At 49.6% G+C, this 22,659-nt stretch overlaps 1 protein-coding gene and 1 long non-coding RNA gene across 2 annotated transcripts; one reads left to right on the top strand and one right to left on the bottom strand.

Moving 5' to 3' along the window:
- Positions 1-590: 590 nt before the first annotated feature.
- ID2 (inhibitor of DNA binding 2) lies at positions 591-2,338 on the bottom strand. The gene is made up of 3 exons (XM_019755966.3): positions 1,887-2,338; positions 1,515-1,578; positions 591-729 (listed from the first exon to the last, which is right to left on the bottom strand). The coding sequence occupies exons 1-2, from the start codon at positions 2,232-2,234 to the stop codon at positions 1,522-1,524; spliced, it is 405 nt and encodes a 134-aa protein (XP_019611525.1). The 5' UTR covers positions 2,235-2,338; the 3' UTR covers positions 591-729; positions 1,515-1,521.
- A 4,818-nt stretch (positions 2,339-7,156) lies between these two features.
- On the top strand, positions 7,157-19,338 carry LOC141571498 (uncharacterized). Its single transcript, XR_012496244.2, has 3 exons — positions 7,157-7,636; positions 8,282-8,413; positions 15,159-19,338. It is a non-coding gene; the product is annotated as an uncharacterized LOC141571498 (long non-coding RNA).
- The last annotated feature ends 3,321 nt before the right edge of the window (positions 19,339-22,659 follow it).

The following is a 22,659-nucleotide window of genomic DNA, read 5'->3' on the forward strand; positions in this document are numbered from 1 at the left end:
TATTATAATCTTATACAGTCTACATAAATTTGAACTTGTATTGATTTGGGTTCAGTTATAACATAGCATAATAAAAATCAAAGCACTGGTCCTCTGAAATAAAGCAGGCAATCACCATTCAATAAACACACTTGATTTATTTTGTATAAAAGGGTTAAAGTTTACAACTAAACTTTTATAAAAAGTTTAGCATGAATAAGTACATCATTAAACTTTGTATGCAGAAATATACATCTCTGCCACTATACAAGAAAACTCTAATTAAAGAGTTCACAAGGTTTCACTCAATATATATATATATATTTATATATAAATATATACACAGCATTCAGTAGGCTTGCGTCAAAAAGGTAATTTCTGACCAAAAGACTTCATTTAAGTAACTGAATACTGGATCCTTCTGGTATTCACGCTCCACCTTTGAGAAAAGGCAAAGTCTGCTTAGATTGGGCAATTCCTTGTGATTTTTAACGTTTTCGCTCCCCATGGTGGGAATAGTATATAAAGAAACCTTCCAACTGTAGAAAGGGCATTAAAAGTCTTTTTCATAAATAACTAATATCAGTCCAGGTCCGACACCCTAGGGAAGATGATCTGATCCTTCTTAGTTTTGCTTCCGTTTTTTTTAAAAAGGTCCATTCAACTTGTTGTCCTTGTGAAATGGTTGAAAAGTAGTAAGTTCCTGTGGATTTGTTGTCTGTTGTGCAAAGAAAAAAGAGTCACGAACACCTGCAAAACATTGCAAGAGAAAGCAAGTTTAGGAGAATGCAAGCTAAGGGCAGAGGCGGGCAGACTGGCGCCCAGAGGAAGCCACAGTTTGAACATTTAACCAAACACTCAAAGATTGGGCAAACCCTGGCGTCCAGATGCAACACACGCAGTCGGCCTGGACAACACAAATTAAACATTAAAATAGCAGAGACTCAAGGGGAATACTTCCCAACACAATCTCCTATCTGGATCTCCAACAGCAGTGCTCACAGGCGCCAGTCTGCTTCTTGTAACAATTATTTGATTGAAAACAGCCCTTGAGTTTTAACAGATAGGGAAGCTGGAATCCCACATCACAGGCTGAGGCACAGGGTAGCAATGCAAGCCTCGCAGAATCCCAGGGGGCTACAGTTTTGGGAAGGAGGATCCCTGTGGAATTTGTGGCGATAAGATTAATTACATGGAGGTTAGTACCTCATAGCACCAGAGCAAAAGCAGAGAAGCCAAAGCATTACATTCAAGACAGAAGCCGATATACTTTTCTCTGCCACCTTCATAAGTCACTGGCATTTTTTTTTTTTTTTTTTAAGGAAAATGGTCTGTGAACTTTGTAACCAGAGGTAGAAGCCCCTTCATGTCAAGTACACGTCTACTACGTGTAATACATCGAAGTACACATTCATTTACTAACTCCCCAAATTTACGGATACACAAGTACCTGGACACAGGAAGAAAAACACACTAGCTCGCACACACACTCCAAGGGTCAGTTTAAACAACGGGAGCCACAAGCAAACACTCACCATTTATTCAGCCACAGAGAGCTTTGCTGTCATTTGATATTAACTCAGAAGGGAATTCAGAAGCCTGCGAGAAAGGAGATAAAAGGCATGATGTTAGACAATCTTAAGGAGAAAGCAAGCGCCTCTCTTTTTAAGTAGTCCATGAACAGCAAGTTCCATTAAACACGTTTATGCTACAATTCAGATCAAAGACATATATTAACGTGTCAGAACTTAGCAGCAATTTCACGCACCGATCTACAGCAGATTTCAAGAAATAAAGTTAATTAGCTCATCTGTAAGTCACCGACTGCAGCCGTCTCGACAACGGGGCAGCCCAGGCGATCGCCGGGGAGCGCGGCAGCGAGCGCGGGCGCCGGGAGCAGGTCTTACCTGCAAGGACAGGATGCTGATGTCCGTGTTTAGAGTGGTCAGTGGCGTCCTGGACGCCTGGCTCTGTCCGGGTCGCTGGTGATGCAGGCTGACAATAGTGGGGTGCGAGTCCAGGGCGATCTGCAGGTCCAAGATGTAGTCGATGACGTGCTGCAGGATTTCCATCTTGCTCACCTTCTTGTTCTGCGGGATGCTGGGCACCAGTTCTTTGAGCTTGGAGTAGCAGTCGTTCATGTTGTACAGCAGGCTCATCGGGTCGTCCACCGGGGTTTTGCTCCGGGAGATGCCCAGGCTGTGGTCCGAAAGGCTGTTTTTCCTAACGGACCTCACTGGACTAAAGGCTTTCATGCTGACTGCCGGGAAGGAGAAACCGGGAGGAAGCGGGCTGCCCTGGAGCTCAGGCCGCCGCCGCCTGCAGAGCTTCCAGCGCTCAGCACCAAGCTCAGCTCAGAATGAAGCCGGGAGCGCGGCGGGGCGGCTTTTATATGCATTCGCCGGGGCCACACGGTCAGGCTTCCCGGTGTCCCCATTGGTGGAAGTGGAGAGTCCATCAGGCTGGGCGGGCGTCTCTATTGGCGGGCGCTGGCGCGGGGCGGGCTTTCGGTCCTTCCGCGTTCGCAGCCAATCCCCGTGGGGTGGGCGGGGCGGGCGCGAGCCCAGCTGGGGTGGTAAATAGAGTACAGTAAGCGCGGGGAGGGAGGGGGAAGAAGGGAAGGAGGAGGAGTGAAGGGGACTGGGGAGGAGAGGGGGGAGGGCAGGAGACGAGAGAGGGGTCAGGGGGAAAGGGTGGAGGAGGAGGAGCCCTGGGAATCTAAAAGTGCATCTTAATTCTAATTCCAATGGTGAGGCAGGACCTTCACCCTAGGATGTGTCCCGACTCCTTGGAGCTTTCAGCAGCTCTAAAATCACAGCGACCCCGGCAAGTTCTGCACAGCAGAGGGAAAACCACAGTTCACTGCGACCCAGGGAATGTCATCAAGATAGAAAGCATTGCTGCAGAAAGTGAAAACGCAAATAAGTTGGCCATTGACAAGTGATGTTTGTAGCGTGAGTGTGGTTTCTTAAGGAAAGGCTAAGTGAAAAGAAAAGCAACACCCACGCACGCCTTCAACGACAGGTTTAGTGTGGGATCGTGCAACCCGGAGCAACGCGGGAGGCTGATTGTGCACGCAGTAAAATGAGTGCATACTAACTTGTTGGGAACTGTGCTGATCGTTAAGCAGCTCCGAGAGGCGGGAAGCTTTCGGGGTTCCTTTTCTAGAACAGGCCAGATAGATCCTACTAATCGGAAGTGATTAGGGGAATTTGCATATTGAAACTATTTACATACACTGCCCTTGAGGCTGGGGTCTGTGCCGTGCCGCGTAGGAGGCAAAGTAATGTGATTATGCACAAATCGTGATTTTGTGTGTCACATTCCAGCACCTACAGTATTTTTAAAGTTGTATGACAGGTAGGCGGCCCTAGCCATTGACCGACATCTTTACACTATTTAAAAAAAAATTTCTGTTGTCTATGAGGTTTGGAATCTTTTCAGCACTAGTGCTGGATGCAGCCTCAGGTTTTATTTGTTCCTTTAAAAAAAAAAAAGTAAATCTTTAAGAACTCATTCCTGCATTCTAAATTTTTTGAAAGTTTGCAACTATTTACTCAAATATTTTTCAGTTAATTCACACATAATTTCAGCTTAACTGAAGATCACAGTGAATTAGTTGTGTGTCTTGAAAAATCACTTCTCTAGAATACGAAACTGGAAAATCCAAGAAAACATAATATTTCTACGTATTGTGTTTGTTTTTTTTTTGTCTCAGTTTCCATCTCCTTTGCGTGGAAAAAAAAGGAAGGGGGCAGAAATGGAGAAAAAGCAAAGCTTAATAATTGGGAAACAGTATTTTTTCCTTCAATTAATGTTTAATTCCTCAGCTGGTGGACCAGCCGTGTGCCTGCCCCAGGGCTGCTTTTTAGGGAGGCCGAGTTGGTACTAGTGGATGTCACCTTCAGAAAATCCAGCCCCTTCATTTTGGAGGACGGAGGAGGATGGCTTCCTGACCTGCAGAGAAACCTGCTGAGGGCCTGGCTCTGCAAATGCCGCCTGTACCTCTGTTCCTGACAGTGTTCGATTAACAACCTCTCCTCTGATATTAAATCTGGAAATGATTTAATACCGGAGTCCTCCACAGTTCGAGCCTTTTGATGTGCTTTGTATGCATGTGTTTCTGTCACATACATGCCACAGTGGAACAGATTTTGTTTTGACACTATTTTGGTTCATGATGTTATACTTCGACTATTTTACAATAATAGCCAATGTAAACAAACATCTTTGGGATTCTCAAATTATTACTTGTGATTCTTGGACATTGCACTTCTGAGACACTGACGCATTCCTAGCTTTTTCCAAGGACACCGTATGTTAACATCCCTGCCAGCCTCATTATCCATTCCAACAGCCAGGCTCCGGGCTGGTTGGTAATGAGTGTCGTGCAGCATGACTTTACACACTCGCGAAGTTGATTAAGGCAATGCCTTCTCCTGTGATCATTTTTGTACCGTGATGTAGTAAGATTGCTAAATATGGTGAAAGTTTTCTGGTTTCTTTCTTTAGCTGCCATGTCAGAGTCCAGTCAGCCTGATTGGGTTGAATTCGACTCGATTGGCACGCTACCCAGTTCTACATTCATTTAAAGATCATTTTAAGGGGATTATGAGGCTGTATAAATTAATGATTTTAAAAAGGCCTGAGTTACCAGTATGTCTGGCTCAGCAAGCCCAATACGGAATTACCTTTAAAGTTATCTTTTCGTGGGGAAAAGGGTGTTGGAGCATTTTGGGGTGGGTTACAAGGCAGTGAAAGAGCTGTCAATTGGTGTCTCTGTGGGTTTGCAATTGAGGCCTCTAAAGTTCAAATGCTCCCTGCTGCAGAAAGGGCCCTGGATTTGCAAGATCCGTGGGTGGTGGGAAGGTGTGAAGGGCTTCCGGTGTGTGTGGGGGGGTGGGGGTGGAGATACCGTCCCCCCATTTAAAGGAACACACCGCCCTGGAAGTTCCCCCAAGCCGGTTCCAGGGCGCGCCTGGGCACTCAGTCTCCAGCCCAGGCCCGGCCGGTGGTTCCCAGCGCGTCCAGCCCTCGCAGTAATCAGAAGCAGCCCGGGGTCCCGCGCGCGTGATGCAGCGAGACGGGCGGGAGGAGCCTTCGGGGGGAGGGGGCGTCTCAAGGTCCTCCTTGCACATCTGGCGCAATCGGGAGCGCTCGCTTTTCTTCCCCCCCGGTTTTGTTCTCACAGCTGTGTCCATTCCGCCCGTGACCCCCCGAGTGATCCCTGACAGGTGATGAATTGGCGGCGGTGGCGGCGGCGGCGGCGCGCGGGCCAGGCCGCGGCGGGGCCGGAGTCGGAGCCCCGGAGCAGACTCTCTGGCGCCAGGCGCGTGACGCCGCCCATTCACGCCGCCCTGCAGCCTTGTCCTCGCGGCGCCGCTCAGGCGGCTGCCATGGCAACCGCGCCGTCACTCAGCGCGCGCTCCCAGCTGATCAATGCCTGCGAGGCCCGGCGGTCCCAGGCTCGCCCTGCCCGGCCGCCCGGCCCGCGCGCACCTGCAGCCGCTGCACGTCTTAAGTTTCGAGCGATTTGGGGGAAGGAAGGAGGACAGAGAAGAAAAGAAAAGGAGGCGGGGGGGGGGGGGGGGCGAAGTGGGGGGAAAGAAAAGAAGCCGGGAGAGGGAGAAGAAAGAAATCTTCCTGTTGCCGAAGGAGGCAGAATGTGACTTAGAGGTTGCCAAAGCAAAAGATTTTGCTTTATTTTGTTTTTGCAACCGAGGCGTTCAGGGTGGGGCTGGCGCGAGGGAAGGGCGGATGGGCAGAAGGTGATTGTCTTTAGCGGATGGCGACGTTTCTTTATTCCTTTGGGTCCTCGCGGACATGACAGTGATGCTGCACTCCTAAAAATACTTTGAAGAACCCGCGGCCCCGTCCCCACTGTCCCCTGCCTTCCTCCTAGGAACCTTTGGAGGCTGCACTAAAATACATCACTTTTGCAGAACAGCCCCAACCCTTCCCGGGGGAGGCGGGAGGATGTGCCTCCCGACCGGGTACTGCGAGCCTCTGCGCGCCGCGGACTCGCGCTGGCGCCCTCATTACCACTACAAAGCGGGCAGACGCCTTAGCCCCTTTCCAGTGCTGCGTTTTCCACGGAGAACATCAAGAGGCCAGCAACTTCCAAGGCAGCCCGCGGACTCCGACGCCGCCTCCGTCCCGGCTTTATCTCTAGGGAAAGTTCAGTGTAAGAACCAGATGCCAACATTCCCGGACAGTTTATGGCATCCGGATCCCTCAAGGGGGCTCCTCTGCAGTTGGAGTGTTAGCAGCAATTATTTGTCGTCTGTTCTGGAGAGGAGTTCCTGGACCTGGATGTCCTCTGCTGGCCCTAAAACGGGGGGGGGGGGGGGGGGGGGGGGACGCGACCGTGCCCGATCCCGTTATCTGGTTTAACAGAGTTTGTTGTGGTTTTCGAGGAAACAGCATCTGGATTACATGAGGATTCAAGTTTTTGCTTTCCTTGTTTATTTAATACATTGGCAAGAGGGAGCCCTTCCCCTGAAACCAGATAACCGAATTTGGGCTTAAAACAGAGTTAGATGAGGGGCAACGAGAAGGGAGGAAAATGAGCAAAGCCGCAAAAAGCAAACAAGGGGATGTTTATTTTTCTCCCTCTGGGTATTTCTGAAGACCCGCCTAACCTTCTGTACTTCTTGTTGCGCACAACTAATACATGGCGTTATTAACAAAGCTCCTCCGCCACCACAATGGCCTAGCAGTCGTCCTGCCCCGGGTTCCTTCGAGGATTTGGCGGTCCTGCTGGCCATAACCTCAGGGGCACCCGGGAAAACGCGGTGCTAAATCCAACAGCTTTCAGCGGTCTGATCTCCTCGTGGGGAGATCACCTTTCAGCTCCGCGCGTTCAAAGAAAGCAAAGTTTGGGAAGTTTGGCGGAGGGGCCCAGTTAACAACCAGCATGGCAAATATTTAGTTACAAATGCTGTGAAGTGCCCGGTTTGTGGCCACGTTTGGCTTTCACAAAGGATTTTCCTGTGACTTTTGTTCCGGTCACCAAATTAAAAAAGAAAATTAACTCGAGCGAGAGATAAGGTCTTGGAAAACAATCCCCGGCCGCCCGCGAGCTGGCGGGCGCGGGGCTGGCGACGCCGAGTCTGCGCCACCCCAGCGCGCGGCGCGGGGTCCGGCCGCCGCCTGCCGTGCGCCCCCGGCGCCGGAACACAGTGCCCAGGCCGAGGGGGCTGCCTCTAGCCGGTGTGAATCCGCGGCCACGCTCTGCAGCCAGCGACGAGGGCGGGCTTGTCGGGAATCAAGCTGCATCTTAATATTATAACGCGGCACCAAAAGCAAAACCCGAGTCCCGGCTAACAAGAAACACATTGTGCGCTCTTCCACCCCCTTTTTGGCCGAAGCCACGTTTGCGCGCCGGCTTCGACGCGCCAGCCAAGTCCATGACTTCAGGAGGGAGGAACCCGCCCGCCCCGAACCACGTGCGCACGGGCCCGGCCACCCCACCGCGCCCGCCGCCGTGTCCCAGCGCCTGGTCAGGGGCCCAGGCCAGGGCTGGGCGCGCTCGTCCTGAGCCCCCGGCATTTAGGCACTGCCCTTTCCCGACCCAAAGGCCGGTGCTGCCCACCGCCCAGGGCACTGGTGGCTCCCAGGTGGCGCCAGCGCTGGTAACTAATCACTGCCTTCACAGGTTAGTTGGTGAAGAGATTTTTGTTTTTAAAATAGTTTCACACTGTTCCCCCGACCTCTCCCCCCACCTTCACCCCCACCCCCACCCGTCTTTGTGGCCTTCACGCCCAGCATCTGCTCCACGCGACCCATGGCTATTTACAGACCCCCTCCTTCCTAGTTAGTGGGAAATTCTTGAGGGTTCTCTAAGCTCCCAGCCACACGCCTGTCAAATGTCATTGCTACCTTGTCTGTGGGGAGGGGACAAGACCTAGGGCTGGGCCCTCAGGAGGGTGCGCGCAGGGGGCCTGACGAACAGTGGGGACCTGGAGGAGCTTCTGGAGGAGCAGTTTCTGGGCACCGTGGTCAGTTCTGCGGGGGAGCCGCTGACCTTCTGAAGCCAGGGGCCTTCTCCGTTTAGTGCTGGGGATGCCCGTCAGCCGGATCCCAGAGGAAAGGCTGCGGGAATTAAGTTATACGTTTTATTTTAACCATGTCTGCCTTTCCCAGTCGGAAGAACACAGAGACATTCCATTTCAAAGAGAGAAGGGCAGCGCTGTGGCCCTCTCTAAGGGGAGGTTAAACATTTACGTTGGGTGAGAATAACTAACCATTTACAAGCCTGCTCACGGCTCATCTATTCTGCTCTTCACTTCCGCCCCACCAGTTAGGAAAGGCAGATGCTGCCCCCATCTTACAGAAGAAACTGAGGCACAGATGAATGGCAGATCCCTCTGTGGCCCACACTCCCTAGGACGACAGCCTGTGATGATGCAGAGGTGTGCGACCTTCACCCCAGGTGGGGTATTGATTGCTTTTTTATTTTGAAATTTGTTCCAATCTTAGTCTGGAGAGCCCAAAGCCAGGAATTTGTAAAACACTTTGTTCTCACCTTCCTCAAAAGTTCACACTGAGTGACTGAGCTTGACTCTTTATTAACAAAAGGTCAACTCAGATCTGAGGACTTCTCAGACCTTCCCATAGGTAACAATCACCTTTCCATGCAGAGTCCTGGGGCCCACCTCTATGAGTTCTGATTCAGAAAACAGCCTTTTGCACAAGCCTCCTGCTGAGATGATGATGTAGGTGGTGCAAAGACCACACTTGGAGTGGCTTCAGGTGCACAAGTGGCCTCTTAAATCCACCCTGTAGTTGGTGAGGTCACCTACTGGGTGACAATGAGCCATCTTGGACACCTTGAGGACATTTGTTTTTAGAAAACTGAAGAGGACAAGGAAAGTTTATTATATTTACCCCCATTTTCCTTTTTCTTCTTTCCTTCCTGCTGTTCCAGTCCTCTTTCTTTTTTCTTCTTTTTTTAATTGGGGAACAGTGTGTTTCTCCAGGGCCCATCAGCTCCAAGTCGTTGTCCTTCAATCTAGTTGTGGAGGGCGCAGCTCAGCTCCAAGTCCAGTCGCTGTTTTCAATCTTTAGTTGCAGGGGGCACAGCCCACCATTACATGCGGGAATTGAACCGGCAACCTTGTTGTTGAGACCTCGCAATCTAACCACCTGAGCCTTCCGGCTGCCCTCAGTCCTCTTTCTTTGGTCATTTCCTTTCTGTTTCAAGAGCATCCTTTAGACATTCTTTTAGGATAGGTCTGCTGGTTACAAGTTCTCTCAGTATTCCTGCATCTGAGCAAGTCTAGTTTTCCCTTTGATTCCTGAAGGATATTTTTGCTGGACCTAGAATTCTGTCTGGGTTGGCAGTTCTTTTCCTTCAGCATTTGACATGCTGTGCCATTTCTTCTGGCTACAGTGGCTTCTGATGAGAAATGTGTTATCATTCAAATTGTGTTTTCCTCTATAAATAAGGTGCTGCTTCTCTCTCCTTGCCTTGTTTGTCTTCAGTTTTCCGAAATTTGCCCATGATGTGTCATGGGCATGGATTTCTTTCTGGTTTTCCAGTTTGGAGTTCTCTCAGCTTCTTGACTCTGTAGGTTTGTCTTGCCAAATGTGGAGAATTTTCAACCAGTATTTCTTTACCTTCTTTTTTTTCTCCTTCCAGGACCCTCATGACAAAGAATGTTGTAGTCCCACAAGCTATGCCGATTATTATTTTTTTTTAAGTTTACTTTCCGTTGTTCAGATTGGGTAGTTTCTATTGTTCTATCTTTAAGTTCGCTGATTCTTTCCTTTGTTCTCGCCATTTTTATTTTGAGCCCACCCAGTGAGTGTTTTTGTTTTGGCTATTGTATTTTTCAGTTCTAAAATCTCCATGTGGTTTTTCTTTGTATTTTCTTTTCCTTTGCTGAGATTTTCTTTTGTTGTTTGGGTGTGTTCATAATTGCTCATTGAAAGTCTTTTTTGATAGCTTCTATAAAATCCTTATCAGTTAATTCCAACTTCATGTCAACTTGGTGTTGGCAACTGTTGCTTGTCTTTTGTTATTCAAACTGAGTTTTTTTCCTCGTTGTTGGTGTGACATGACAAGTGATTTTTTGATTAAAACCTGGACATTTTGGATGTTAGGTTATGAGGCTCTAGACCTTATTTAAATCTTCTGTCAGAGCAGACCTCAGTTGATACTACCCTGGCTGAGAGGGGACAGGTGCCTCCTTACTGCTCCCTACGTGGCCTCCACAGATACTGTGGAGGTGGAGGCCTCTTACCTGTGGAAGGTGGTGAGGGTCCCAGCTTCTCACTCAGCCTTGTCTGAGACCACCCAACGGGAGGGAGAGCAGTGCCTGGTTACTGCTGGGTGAGGGTGGAAGTCCAGGGTCCCATGTGGTCTCTACTGATACTGTTGAAGGGCTCATTGATGGTGAGTGATGGCAGAGCTGAGTGCCCCTCCTCCCCACTCTGCCTTCTCTGAGACCGTCCTAGTGCAGTGGGAGGCTGAGCTGGGGGCACCTTATGATGTCAGCGTGAGGGTGGAACCGTAGGCTCTCAACTCTGCCTTTGCTGATGGAGGCGGAGTTAGGGCCATAGTCTTCTCGGTGGTGCTTGGTCAGAGTAGGATGGTCATTGCATACAGTTTTCTGTCTTGCCAGGCTGCCTCTTTCCTGGTCCTTTGTCTGTGTCCATTGGTGTTTCTGGGGACCTGCTTCTCTAGTACCTGGTCCAGGAGATACGAAGCACAAAGAACACCCCAAGAAAATGTCACCATGGTGTTCCTTGGGCCCCATCGTCACTAGCCCGTCTGCCTCTTCTCTCTACCTTCTAGTCTTCTGATGCCTATTTTATAATGTTCAGAGTGTTTCATTCTGCTTAGAAGGAAGGAATAGGGAGAAGTACATCTACTCCATCTTGTCTAGCACTGGAAGTCATGCATTTTAAAAAGTATTATTTAACTGTTGTCTTAGCAGGCTCAACCTGGCCCCAACAGCAGGGCTCACCTTTGGCTGGAAGGGTTGTTAAGAATTCTTTTAGACCAGTCTGATTCATCCCACTAGCAGTTTTTGGGTCCTTTCTAGCCAAGGGAGCTAGAGAAATCTTTCCCCTTCCATGGCATGGGTCCTACTTGTGCTGTTGTTGCTGCTGCCCAGACCATGGGCAAGCCACCTGTTTAGTGGCACCGAGAGAGGCTGCCATGTCACAGGGAGGAGACTCTGGTATCTTTTCTTACTTGAGGACCCTTGAATTGTGCTGAAAGCAGAGCAGCTTGTGGTTAGAAGGGGAGATGTAAAAATCTGGTATTTGGGTATCCTCCCGGGGAGGGACTGTCATTTGGGAGCATATATATGCCATTGGCATATATGGCATATTGTGCATTCATATAATTATCGCTGGATGAAAGCAAGAGGAAACATGTAGGGAGCTGTTTTCATAGTTCTTTTATTAACGTTTACATGAGTTAATGAACACACAAACAGATCTGATGAAAACATGTCAGTAGTAAAACTGCAAAGTTGGTTTTAAAGAGGGAAGTCACTGGCTTGTGAGTAATCAGATCTTACCTCAGCTGGGAAAGAAAACACGTTTTCTAATCTTCAAAACTGCAGCCAGTGTGAATGGCGGCATAGATGAAATAGAGCTCAAAGGCAGACATCCATCCATCCATCCATCATCCATCCATCCATCTATCCATCCATCCATTCAGTACGTGTTTACTGAACACCTATTATGCCCCAAGCACTCTTCTAGGAACTTAGGAATTATCGGTGAACAAAACTGACAAAACTCCCTGCCCGCCAGCTATTATTATTATTATTTTATTATATATTTTTTTAAGGAGGGCACAGCTCACAGTGGCCCGTGCAGGGATCGAATTGGCAACCTTGGTGCTACCAGCACCATGCTCTAACCAACTGAGCTAACTGGCTACCCCCAGGATGCTGCATTTTAGTGGGAGGAGACAAAGAAACAAAGTTAGTAAGTAAATCGCATAGATTGTTAGAAGATGACAAAGGTGATGGCAGTAAATCATGGGTGGGGAATAAGCAGAGGGGGAGCAAGGGTGAAGTGACAGTTTTGAATAGGGTGGTCCTGGTGGGCTGCATTGAGAAGTGACATCAGAGCAGAGACTTGAAGAAAGCAAGTCTCCCTGCTTTCATGGCTTAGAAGGTGATGACGGTAAAGGAGGAGAGGGTCAGGCACACAGTAGGCCTGCGTGAGATTGTGTGCCCAACCCTGACAACCCAGGAAGCAGCTACAGCCTTAGGGACTCTACTTTAGGGAAAGTACGAATCTATCCCTCGGGGAGGTTAAGGAACACAGCAAAGGTCACAGAGCCGCCAAGTGTCAGGCTCAGGGAGCAAAGCCAAGGACAGCAGATCTGCTCTCTCTGCTTCTTTCAGTCAAGAAGGAGAACGATCGTGAGGACAGTTATTCTGAAGCACAGCAGAGTAACAAAAGCCCCAAGGCAACATCTCCACGTCTGCTCAGGAACCAGCGGCCATCTACGCAGTGATGGGACTTTGCTATTGTGTTCCTGAAAGCGCTGCCAGGGAAACCATGACTAGAATGATCTGGAAGCTTCTGGAAAAAGTGGATTTGTAGACTCTGACCCCTATCTATCTCATAAGAATCTGGGGGTAGGGTAAGGCATAGAGCCAAGGACTTTGAATTTTTTCACAAGATTCCTGGTCAATCCTGGGATCATGCTTTAAGAAACACTCCCCAGACCCCCAGCGTCTTAGCAGAGATGGAAAGGTGACAACAGAAGCTGCATTTTAGGTAAGATCTCCCAGGTGATTCTTACGTCCATGTGATGATTAGTAGTGGCTGTTTTGTGACATAATGGAGGTTCTGACTTTTGGGGACATTGAAGGAATGATGGGAATTAAATACTCAAGCTGTACCCATATTCCATTTAAAAACATAATAATTTATAATCAAAATAAATGAGTTTGTTCACTTTTGAATGTAAACCATACAATTGGGAGATCAAAGACCACTTTTTAAAAAGCAAATGTAAGCGCTCTTTGTGTTTTGACGGTGATAAAGTTTTGCTTTTCGTTTCTATTTAATACTATTCTATTCATTACTCTGGCTCCATCTCAGCTGCTCTTCTCGGTAGGAAAAGTTCTAGTAAATACAGTATTAACATGACTTTGCTGTTTTGTGAGAGCTGTGGTGGTTCAGCTATCTGTGGAATCTTGGCCTGATTCTTTCCAGCTCTGCTGTCCACCCTCCGTCCCTCCGAAGGGGCCGGCCGTGGCCCGCCCGCGTCTGCCCCAGCTGTTTGTGATGACCCCCACCCCAGGATTTCTCTGGGTGACTGATTCAACATGAATCAGCAACGTGATTTTTAGGGGAGCCAGGATATTTTGCCACACAACCAACATATGGTAAACATTCACACTGTTTAGCAAAATCATTGTAAATTAAATACACCCGGAAAAAAAAAAAAGGCCCAGATTTTCTCACAGCTAAACTGGAGAGATCAGCTCAAGGGTGCTGAGAACAGTTGAAAAAGCCATTTTCTCCCTGGGGCCCCAATGGGGAGTTGAAGGGGGTCCCGGAGAGTGAAGAAGCAGTAACTCGGGCTTCTATGTGGAGAGGAGCTGATGGGGGTGTCTCCTCCTCGTGGGCTGAAAAATAAAACAACCTGGGATGGTGGGGTGTAATTGCCACCATGGCTATATCAGCTTTATTCACTTGGGTGAAAGGTACAGTTTATTCCACATTTTTCAGCTTACTGGACCTTTAGCTTTTCTTTTTCTTTTTAAGTGGCATGCAAGTAATGTCGATTTAAAAAGGACGTGCAGCGGCTGACACTTGGCAGCCTCTCCGAGTGGGATCGCAAGGCTGCAAAGCCTGCGGTGAGGTCCTTTCTGGCATTCCTCCCCCGAAAGAAAGCGGAGCTCACTGACTCCTTCCCCCAGAGCTTCCAGGGTCATTGTGTTAAGCCTTCTGTTAAAGGACAGCCTCTTTGAAGCAGCTGCCTGGGCCGGCCTCCCAGCTGGGATGGTTTCTCGGTATTTGGTGCTCACGTGACAAAGAACATACACTGGGTTCCTAGCCGGTCAGAGTTTTGGTGTTTTCTGCAGCTGAAGTAGCTTGTTGGGCTTTAGAAAGATTTTGCTCTTTAGGTCATAAAGTGGAGCTTGAAGCTGGGCAGAGGTTTGATTTTTTTGTTCTGTTTTAATGTCTTGCGTCTGTGCTGAACGTTTGTAGGTCTGGGAGTAAGGGCTGAAACAGATTTGCAAGTGGAGAGGTTTTGCGGGGTGTCCACCCTGTCCTGAGGGAGTGGTGCTGAAGGTACAGTCTCGGGCTCAGGGTTTATCCCAAGGTCGAGGGGTAAGGTGGCCTTTATGAATTCATTCTTTCTCCTGCCAACCTGCTTTGGTTCTCTGTACATCGCCTGAGACCCTTGGAATGTTCTTGTGCAATAAGCTCCCAAGAGCAGGGCCTTGTCGTCTTTTGCAGCCTGTACCCCACTACCTACAACAGTGCCTGGCACAGAGCATGTGCAGGAATGAATGAAGATGCCCTTGAAAAGTTGGCTGCAATGAAAAATTCTCTACATCAAAGTCTATTCACTGATTCTCATTTTAACACATTGCGTACGGATCACGAGAATCTTCACGAGGGATTTAAACCCCGCCGTACGCAACGTGTTAAAATAAGAGATCAGTGTCTCCAGTTCCTCCCAAATCAGCGGGAATAGGGAGATGAGATGGTGTGTGTGTGTGCATGTTGGAAAATGTTTGGCCAAGCAGGGAATCCCAGACAGAAGGAAGGTGAAGAATATGGCACCAGTACGGAATTACAGGGCATCCATAGCTAAGACTTGTGTAACCTTTTACAAATGGATTTTGACCCTCAGGGACTGGCTACCAAATGTTATTTGATCAGGTAGGAATCAAGAGAAAACCAGTCATTGATTGCTTTCTAAAAAAGTGTGATTCTCACGTGGGCTGAGTTTCATCTTGTTTAATTTTTAACTGACAGTACCTCCTTTGAGTTTGCTTCTTTGGTTTTTGCCCAGTTCTTGGGCAAAGGGGAAATTTGCTCTCGCCAAAGCACATACCATCCTGAGAAATGAAAAACTGAGTGGGGCCCAGTCTCTGCTTGCCTCCAAAGAACTCACAAGCAAGGCCACGTGGGGGGAACAAACACACGCATAACACGCACACTGTGCTCCCCCTCCCCCACAGGCATATGACGACGATCAGTAAAAGACACGTAAACAGTGCACAGGCATCCTTCACATCACAAGAAACAAAAGCCCTGGACACATATGCCTCTTTCTCTGGAATGAAGACTGACGTCAAGTTCGATTGACTTGTTTAATTGACACAAATCTTCTACCTCCAGCTGCAGAGAGCTGGAGCCCGGACACCAGGCTGCTGACCACATGGTTTGGGAAGACACACACGGCCACTCTGCACTTGGGGTACCCAAAGAGCAGGGAGAGAAAAGCATGAACGTCCGCTAGTGTCTTGCTGCTTTAATCAACTGACTGTAAGACTGAAGGGTGCAGAGCTTAGCTTGTCATCATGCTCCTGACCGACGCTTTTGCCCAGGCCAGGCAGGGGGGCGGGTGCACTGCAAATTGTCAGATGACCCAGTGTCTGCAGGGTGTCTTCCTGCTGCATTGCCCAAAGGCATGACATTCCCAGAAATCGCCTTAATTTGGCACCTTATCACTGCCATTTCGAAAGGGAGAGGGTAATCTCATTTCCATTTTCATTAGTTTCAATGTCACTCCTTTAAAAGTTGATTCCCGGGGAGTACTCCTGCAATGCCCAGAAATTTCTGATGTATCACCTAATGAAAATCAACATTTTCCAGAGTTAGTCCCCGATTGATCAGGAGGTTGGGAGTTTGTCCCAGGAGGGATGTGCCACTGACATCTGCGCTAAAATGAAAATCTTAATGTTTAGCTTCTCCTTTCACCTACCAAACAACTCTGCCCGCCATTCCTGCTGGATCGGTCTCCAGTCAGGACCGAGGAGGTTCCTTCCTCACCTTCTCAGTGCTATGAACGTCCCTCTCCTCTTGCTGAGTTAAGGATTCTTTTGAAGAAAGATTAAGGAATTGAGGTTATTTAATTGGGGGAAAGGTCAGGAGTGATTGAGGAATGTCTTCAAGTGCATCTCAAAGATTATGAAAGGTGTCAGCTTGCTTGCTCATCTCTTCTGTACAAAGCCACCTGATTTCCATCCAAAGAAAGAAGTATGGAGGGCTGTAGTGCATTATGAGACATTCGGGCCCACATCACTATTCCTATTAGACTGAAAGGAAACAAACTAGGTCACAAAGCCAAGAGGCTAAACTGAACCGTGACCAGGAAATTCAGACCCAAGCCTCCTTCCTGACGGGGATGCATAAGACATTATCTGGAGAGAAGGTTGAGCCATCTGCTTTCCAAACAAGCTGGAGGGAATTGTCCATGTTCTGGGGTGGACAGAGAGAGTCTAAATCTGGTGCCACACACATTCCACCCTCCATTCTGCTTTTGGTTGAAGGCGGGGTGATCGAAATCTGTGGCAGAGAGGACGCAGTTGGACAAATAGTAATTCTTGTGATACCAGAACCTCCGAGTCCAAGGGGTGCAGGTGGCTGAGTTAGGTCATTGTCACATATCTAAGAGACTCACCAATAAACTAACATGCCCACTGTGGGGTGGATGTAGTCATTCATTCACTCATTCATTCATTCATCCAACGCGAACACCAGCGCTGTGGCAACTACTAGACTAGGAGCATAGGACGTAAGAGGGAAGATACAAGTTTGTAGGTGAGGTGGACGGACAAACGAGGGTGCTGTAATGCGAAAGGGTAAACTCTAGGGGAGAGGTAAGCTTGTGCTACCGGGAAGCCAGGAGCAGACTCTTACCCCAGCCTGGGGAGCGTGGGCATGGGAGGCAGGGCTCCCTGGGAGGTGGGCCTTACGAGACGGTGGGTATGTGGGGATTCTGGTAATAATGATGGTGATAAGTAACAGGTAGTTCTCATCATGCCAGGGCTGCTGTCATGCCTTCGATGGTTACCACCTTACACGCTCCTTCCTCCAGAGGTGGGCACTACTATTTTCCCTTTGGAAGTGTGAGAGTGGGTAGGGATTCAAGCAGAGAAAAGGAGGAGGGGCCACCGGTGGGGGCGTGGAAGAGCCCCCCACCTGCTGCTTTCACAGGCATTAAAGTGGGAACTCAGGCCAGGCCACATCCCAGAAGACCTGGGAATGTGGAGCTTACCCTGTGGGCAGTGGTGCTCCTTGCAGGTAAACACTTGCAGTGGTGATTTTGAAGCAGGTGGGTAGCAAGGTAAGAGTCAGTCTTCAGGGAGACCCCTAGGGCCTGCATGGAGGGTGCCCTGGAGGGGGCGGAGGAGGAGAAACTGGGCAGGGAATGAGAACCACAGTGAGCGAGAGGGAGGGTGCATCACGGCACTCCATCAGCTCCAGCCTTCGTTCCAATGAGGACACCAAGGCTCAGAGTGGACCTCAGCAATATAGCAGGTGTGTGGTACAATTCCAAGGCAGCTTTCTGGACTCCAAGGCCGTAGAAACTGAGGGTGACCTTTCAATCTCCTGGCTCTGTGATTTTTGTCTAAATCTTTCCGTTTAGCCCCGCAGGCTCCAATTGAGTCTCTTTCAGGGTCACGGAAAGGAGAAAGTCTCTCCTCTGAGCTTGTCCCTTTACGTTCCACTTCAGTGGGCATTTGTGGGCTGAATGGAGAGCCCAGGCTCCTGGCTCACATGGGGCAACTGGTGGTTCTGGAAGCAAATCAGCTGGTACATGTGACCAGCCACAGGGGTGGCTGCTGGTAAATGGCAGATGAGGTCCCCCTCCTCGCTGGGAGTAGGTCTTGGGGAAGTACAGTTTCCTGCTACCCAATTCTGCTGTGTCGTATGGTCAGGCCTGCAGGACTAAATTGATTCACTTTTACCGAAATACACATTTTAAATATTTAGTTGCTTATGGTAAGTTTTGTTTAAAATGAGTTGAAATTTTCAAGAGAAATTTGAAATCTTCCTTAAACTCTGAAAAGAAGTTCACTTCATGGCTCGGATCCAAGAGTAAGAAACTCCATCTAAAAATGATAATTATCTTGAAAAGTTAAGAAGGAGTTGGTAATGATAGATGAGAAGGGTCTTGTCTTGGCCAATAACTTGTAACAAGTACCTACGTGTTGGGTGGATATAAAGGAGGGCCGAGGACACAAGAGGAAGCCTGCCCCGACTGCTGGAAGGGCTCCGTGCCCAAAGAGCGGGGCTCTGGGCACAGGCTCAGAGTGACCCTGGAGGGGCTCCATTGGCGGACCTGCCCAGGGGCTGCTTATCCTGTTTCTGCCTGTGCCTTTAGGGAAAGTGCTGGGCGCCAACAAAGCTGGAGTTGCCTCCTCCCTTTTCCTTTGAAACCTACAACCTAATTAATTGCCAGATTTCCCCCCCTTCCCCCCCCCCATATACCTTCTTTGATAAGCGTGGGATTTTTCAGGCCAGCATTGCTCAGCTTCTGCAGAAGCCCAACCCTCTTCATAATTGCAACTTCCTGCACAGCTCGGCAGCTTCCGGCAGGATGCACACACATCCGCAGGGTCCCAGGCCAGCTTGCAGCCTTTGGCATGTGCATTTGACTTTTTCCTTGGGTAACAGAGGAAAAGGGTGTTGAACAGCATCCAGTGTGAAGGAAAGCCTCCAGCTCCTGCACTGAAGTGTCTCGTTGAAAATGTTTTGATTTTCCAAAAGGTGGAGGAAATTTGTACACGGTTTGCTGGAGACCAAGACAGGAACAAATGAGCTTTGGGTTCTAACTATTTTCATGTGTCTTGTTCTTTCTCTCATTTCCCCCAGAAATAAAGGGACTCATTGGTAAAAACAAGTGCACAAATACCCATAGCAGCGAACGCATAAACAGTTGCACTTTCACACTGGTGGTGAGCCAGAAACAAAAGGTTAAATCAGTAATACTGAACCTATCTTTGACTAAAAATTCGATATTTCAGTCACCAAGGATTTTTGCATTAATTTTGATTTCTTAAATATTGCAGTAAAATATGATTTGAATCATAGGAGTTTGTTGACATCCCCTTTAATTTTGTACTCAGGGCCTCTCAAACCCTCACTGTAGTCTCAGCCCTGAGGCTGATCCACTGCACCATTAGCTATCAGTGTCACCTTAGCACAGATTCATTGATGGAGGTAAAGAGATGGGCTCATTCAGGCCTCACCTGGCCCCTCTGCCTGGCCCCCTTCTCCATTCTTTATTGGACAAGAGCTCATCCTTCAAGAGCCTGCGCAGGTGTGCCTTCACTGTTTAGCCTTTTTAGTCCCTCCCACTGTTGGAGAATCCCGCTCCCCCCCGTGCTCCGTGCTCCTGTGCTCACGTGTGCTGACCTGTGCTCTAGCCCCACCTCCCTGCATGTAAATTTTCCCCATGCCTGCATCTGTTCCCGCCCCTCCCCCCCACCATGGGGCGCTCTTCAAGGTCAGGCACCATGCTTTATTTATGTCTTGCATGCTTGTCTTCGTACGTGGGCACCCCCTGAATGGTGAAAATGGAATTACTGGGTGCTGACATGGTTTTTCTGAGTATTAATAAACTATGAGTTTGAAAAAAGTAGCCACATGTGTGAGTCCCTTGCTCGGTTCCTGTGAGTGTGGGACCCTTCCACTGGGCTGGTCCAGTGACTGGTAGTCTTTGGTTGGTGGCTTATGGGGTGGGGCCAGGATGGGAAAGGTGGTTACACCTGTGAGTGTAAGAATTGGGAAGCTTTGTGGCTGGACAGGGAGGGTGAAGGAAGGAGGTATTTGAAAGGGCGCCCGCCACATGGAGCTCAGTCAACGAGTACTTGCTGACCAGCTAGAGGTTTTATTGACTAAGAGATAAGTGAGTTGTGCTGTCAAACCACAGGTATGAAGGATTGGAGGGAGGGGCTTGTCAGGAAAAGCTGGGGAGCCCTAGTAAGGTGGCTAGGCGGATAAGGAGACATGTTGGGGCCCTGAGTGCCCCAGATGGGAGAAGATATTGACAGAAAGGAGGGAAGTGCTAAGTATGTGACACTTCCCCCAAAAGTAGATGTTTGGATTGACCTGTGCATATATTTTCCCTTTAAACTCAGGTCAAAGAAATGAGGAAGTTAAATGTTGTGGAAAGGCTCTTGGTAACTCCAGCCAAAATAACTTGATAATATTTTTAGTTTTACTGCTCTGGGATATTTAAGGAAGATAAATAGGTTTTGTAATGAGACTACAGTACACAAACTGTTTGGCTATTAAAAGCTGGACTTCTGGAGAAGCAGTGAGCAATGGTTTAGGAAGGCCATAAAAAGGGGAAAGCAAAAAACAAAAACAGCAGTAAATTAGAATCCCAGAAATGAGTTAGGCCTGAATCAAGACGGTTTAGTTATCTAGGACTGTACAACAAAGTACCCCGACGTGATGGCCACCGTTTGATTGGGCACGATTCTGTGAGTCTGGGATTGGGGAAATGCCTACTGGAGTGGAGCCCCCGGCCGGATGCTGTCACCGAAGCCTTGGTGCTGGCTGTTGGCTGCTGGCTGCTGGTGGGGCTGGCGGGGCTGGTGGGGCTGTCGGCTCTCCCCCATGTGGCCTCTCTCCTGGGCTCCCTCATCAGATGCTCATCTTCCCTGAGTTTCTTCATGGGCTGTTCACAGTGCATTGGACCCCCGTCCTTGGGGCCAGCAAGTTACTTCCACTCGTGGAAATTGATATGTGATGGGTGGGGCTTCTGTTGTAGAAACACAGCTGTGAGGTGCCTGAGGGGCAGAAGATGAGGGAAGGAAGGGGAACCGTGCACAGGGCACTGAGTTGCTGCTCCGTGGAGAAGGAGCTGTGGCCTTGGGAGACCCCTGTCTCGAAGGCTGCTGAGGTGATGTGTTCGCTCTGGGATGACAGCCCAGAGGAGCCAGACCTGTGGCGTCCTGGACCCACCTTAGGTTTGGAAATGGCACGTAATCCTGTGCAGTGTTGATTCTGTGGCTCCTGCTAGGCAGGGCTGAGGCAGGTAGGCTGTGGGAGCTGCAGGAGGGGAGGGGCCTCTGGGATGGTGGAAGGCAGGGCTGCCTGGGGATTAAGGGTTCTAGCCCAGTGATCACGAGTTGGCAGAAACACAGCGCTCCTTGTGACCTCATAGGCCGTGGCCTTCCCGTGTGGCCTGCCTTAACCAGTCTTGTCCGGTAGACTCTGGGCTGAGGTGGAGGCTGGTGAGAAGACAGCTCTCAGCTCTCACCACTAGCTGCATGCAGAGGACTGTGGAGGTGATAGAAGACCTTGGCTGGGGAGACAGAACTCCCACATACACACTGAGGTTTCGAATCTGTGTGGGTGGCCCCCCAAAGCTCATACTTGCCTGGGTAACACACTGAGGGGGCAGCTCGGTGCCGACCTACTGACCACTGAGCAGTGCCCTGAAGGCCGCTCCACATACTTGGGACCAGCACTGGAAACTCTGGAGGCTTGTTTGCCTGAGGGCATGGCTATGGTGTGAGAGACAGCAACTCACAAGGAGGGAATAAACCTGGAAATGTAAGGAATGAGGGCATTATCCTAGATTTCCGCTTCCTGTCATCCTGGGAGGAACCTCTGAGTCCTGGGATAAGGGCGACCTTCCCTCCCCCTCCCGGCTGCCCAGATGCTCTTGCGAGGAGGAAAGTAACCACCATGATGGAAGCACGGAGGGAAGGGAGTCAGACCCACTGCTAATCCTCCGGTGCCCAGGGCAAGGGGACAGCAGAGGTCCCTTCCTACAGTCTTCCCCTTCTTCCCACCTCTGGATCCATCTGGCATGCCGAAGGGTCTTGTGAGTGGCCTATGGACACCCCAGCCTTCCATCCCAGGGAAGCATGCTCAGGCCTGGAATTAGGTGTCACGCCCTTTGGGCAGGGACTTCTGGAGCCCCAGGTTCCCAGGGCATGCGTCCCCTATGGGCAGATTTCTTTGGCCCTATGGACCTTATATTGGATTAGTGGTGTTGCTGTAATAAGCACCACAGCCTGAGCAGCTTACACAGCAGAACTGTGTCATCTCACAGTCTGGAGGCCCAGTCAAGGTGTTGGCAGGGCTGGTTTCCTCTGAGGGCCATGAGGGAGAAGGTGTTCCAGCCTCTCTCCTTGGCTTGTAGGTCACTGCTCATGTTCACCTGGCCTTCCTCCGTGTGCATGTCTGCGTCCAAACTTTCCCTTTTTATGAGGTCACCAGCCTTATTGGATTAGGGTCCTCCCTAATGACCTCACTTGAACTTGATGACCTTTGTAAAGACCCTGTCCCCAAAAAGGTCCCACTCTGAGTTCCTGGGGCTTAGACTCCAACCAGCATAAGAATGTTTGGGGCAACAATTCAATACAGAACAGACCTGCAGTCCTGTGGGAAGAGCCCAGCCAGGTAAGGAAGGGAGTGGGGCCCTTGGAAGCTCAGGGTCCAGGGCAAGGTCAGGATTCCAAGGACCATGGAGATAACCTCAGAGAGGTCGTGGGTCCTGCTTAGGAAGCTGTGGGACATGGGACATCTCTGAAAAGCCACTCAGCATGGCAGGCACAGCCATCAGAGCTTTGCTTCAGGAGCCTGGTTCTCAGCCCAGCCTGCACCCACACCAGTGACTTCAGACCCTGGGGGGACCCCATCAGCACCAATGTGTAGGGAGTCTGCAGAGAACTGCTCTGGGAGCCTGGCTGGGCTGCTGGGTGGAGGCTG

The sequence above is a fragment of the Rhinolophus sinicus genome, chromosome 2 (genome assembly GCF_057876585.1).
Source record: "Rhinolophus sinicus isolate RSI-liver-muscle chromosome 2, RSI-T2T, whole genome shotgun sequence".
NCBI classification, from domain to species: domain Eukaryota; kingdom Metazoa; phylum Chordata; class Mammalia; order Chiroptera; family Rhinolophidae; genus Rhinolophus; species Rhinolophus sinicus.

What these genes read in the sequence shown, in the direction of transcription:
- ID2 (XM_019755966.3), bottom strand. Translation starts at nt 2,234, where the DNA reads ATGAAAGCCTTTAGTCCAGTGAGGTCCGTTAGGAAAAACAGCCTTTCG. An exon ending in TCAGCATCCTGTCCTTGCAG is followed by an intron (nt 1,579 to 1,886) that starts GTAAGACCTGCT and finishes CCTTTCTCGCAG; the next exon opens with GCTTCTGAATTCCCTTCTGA.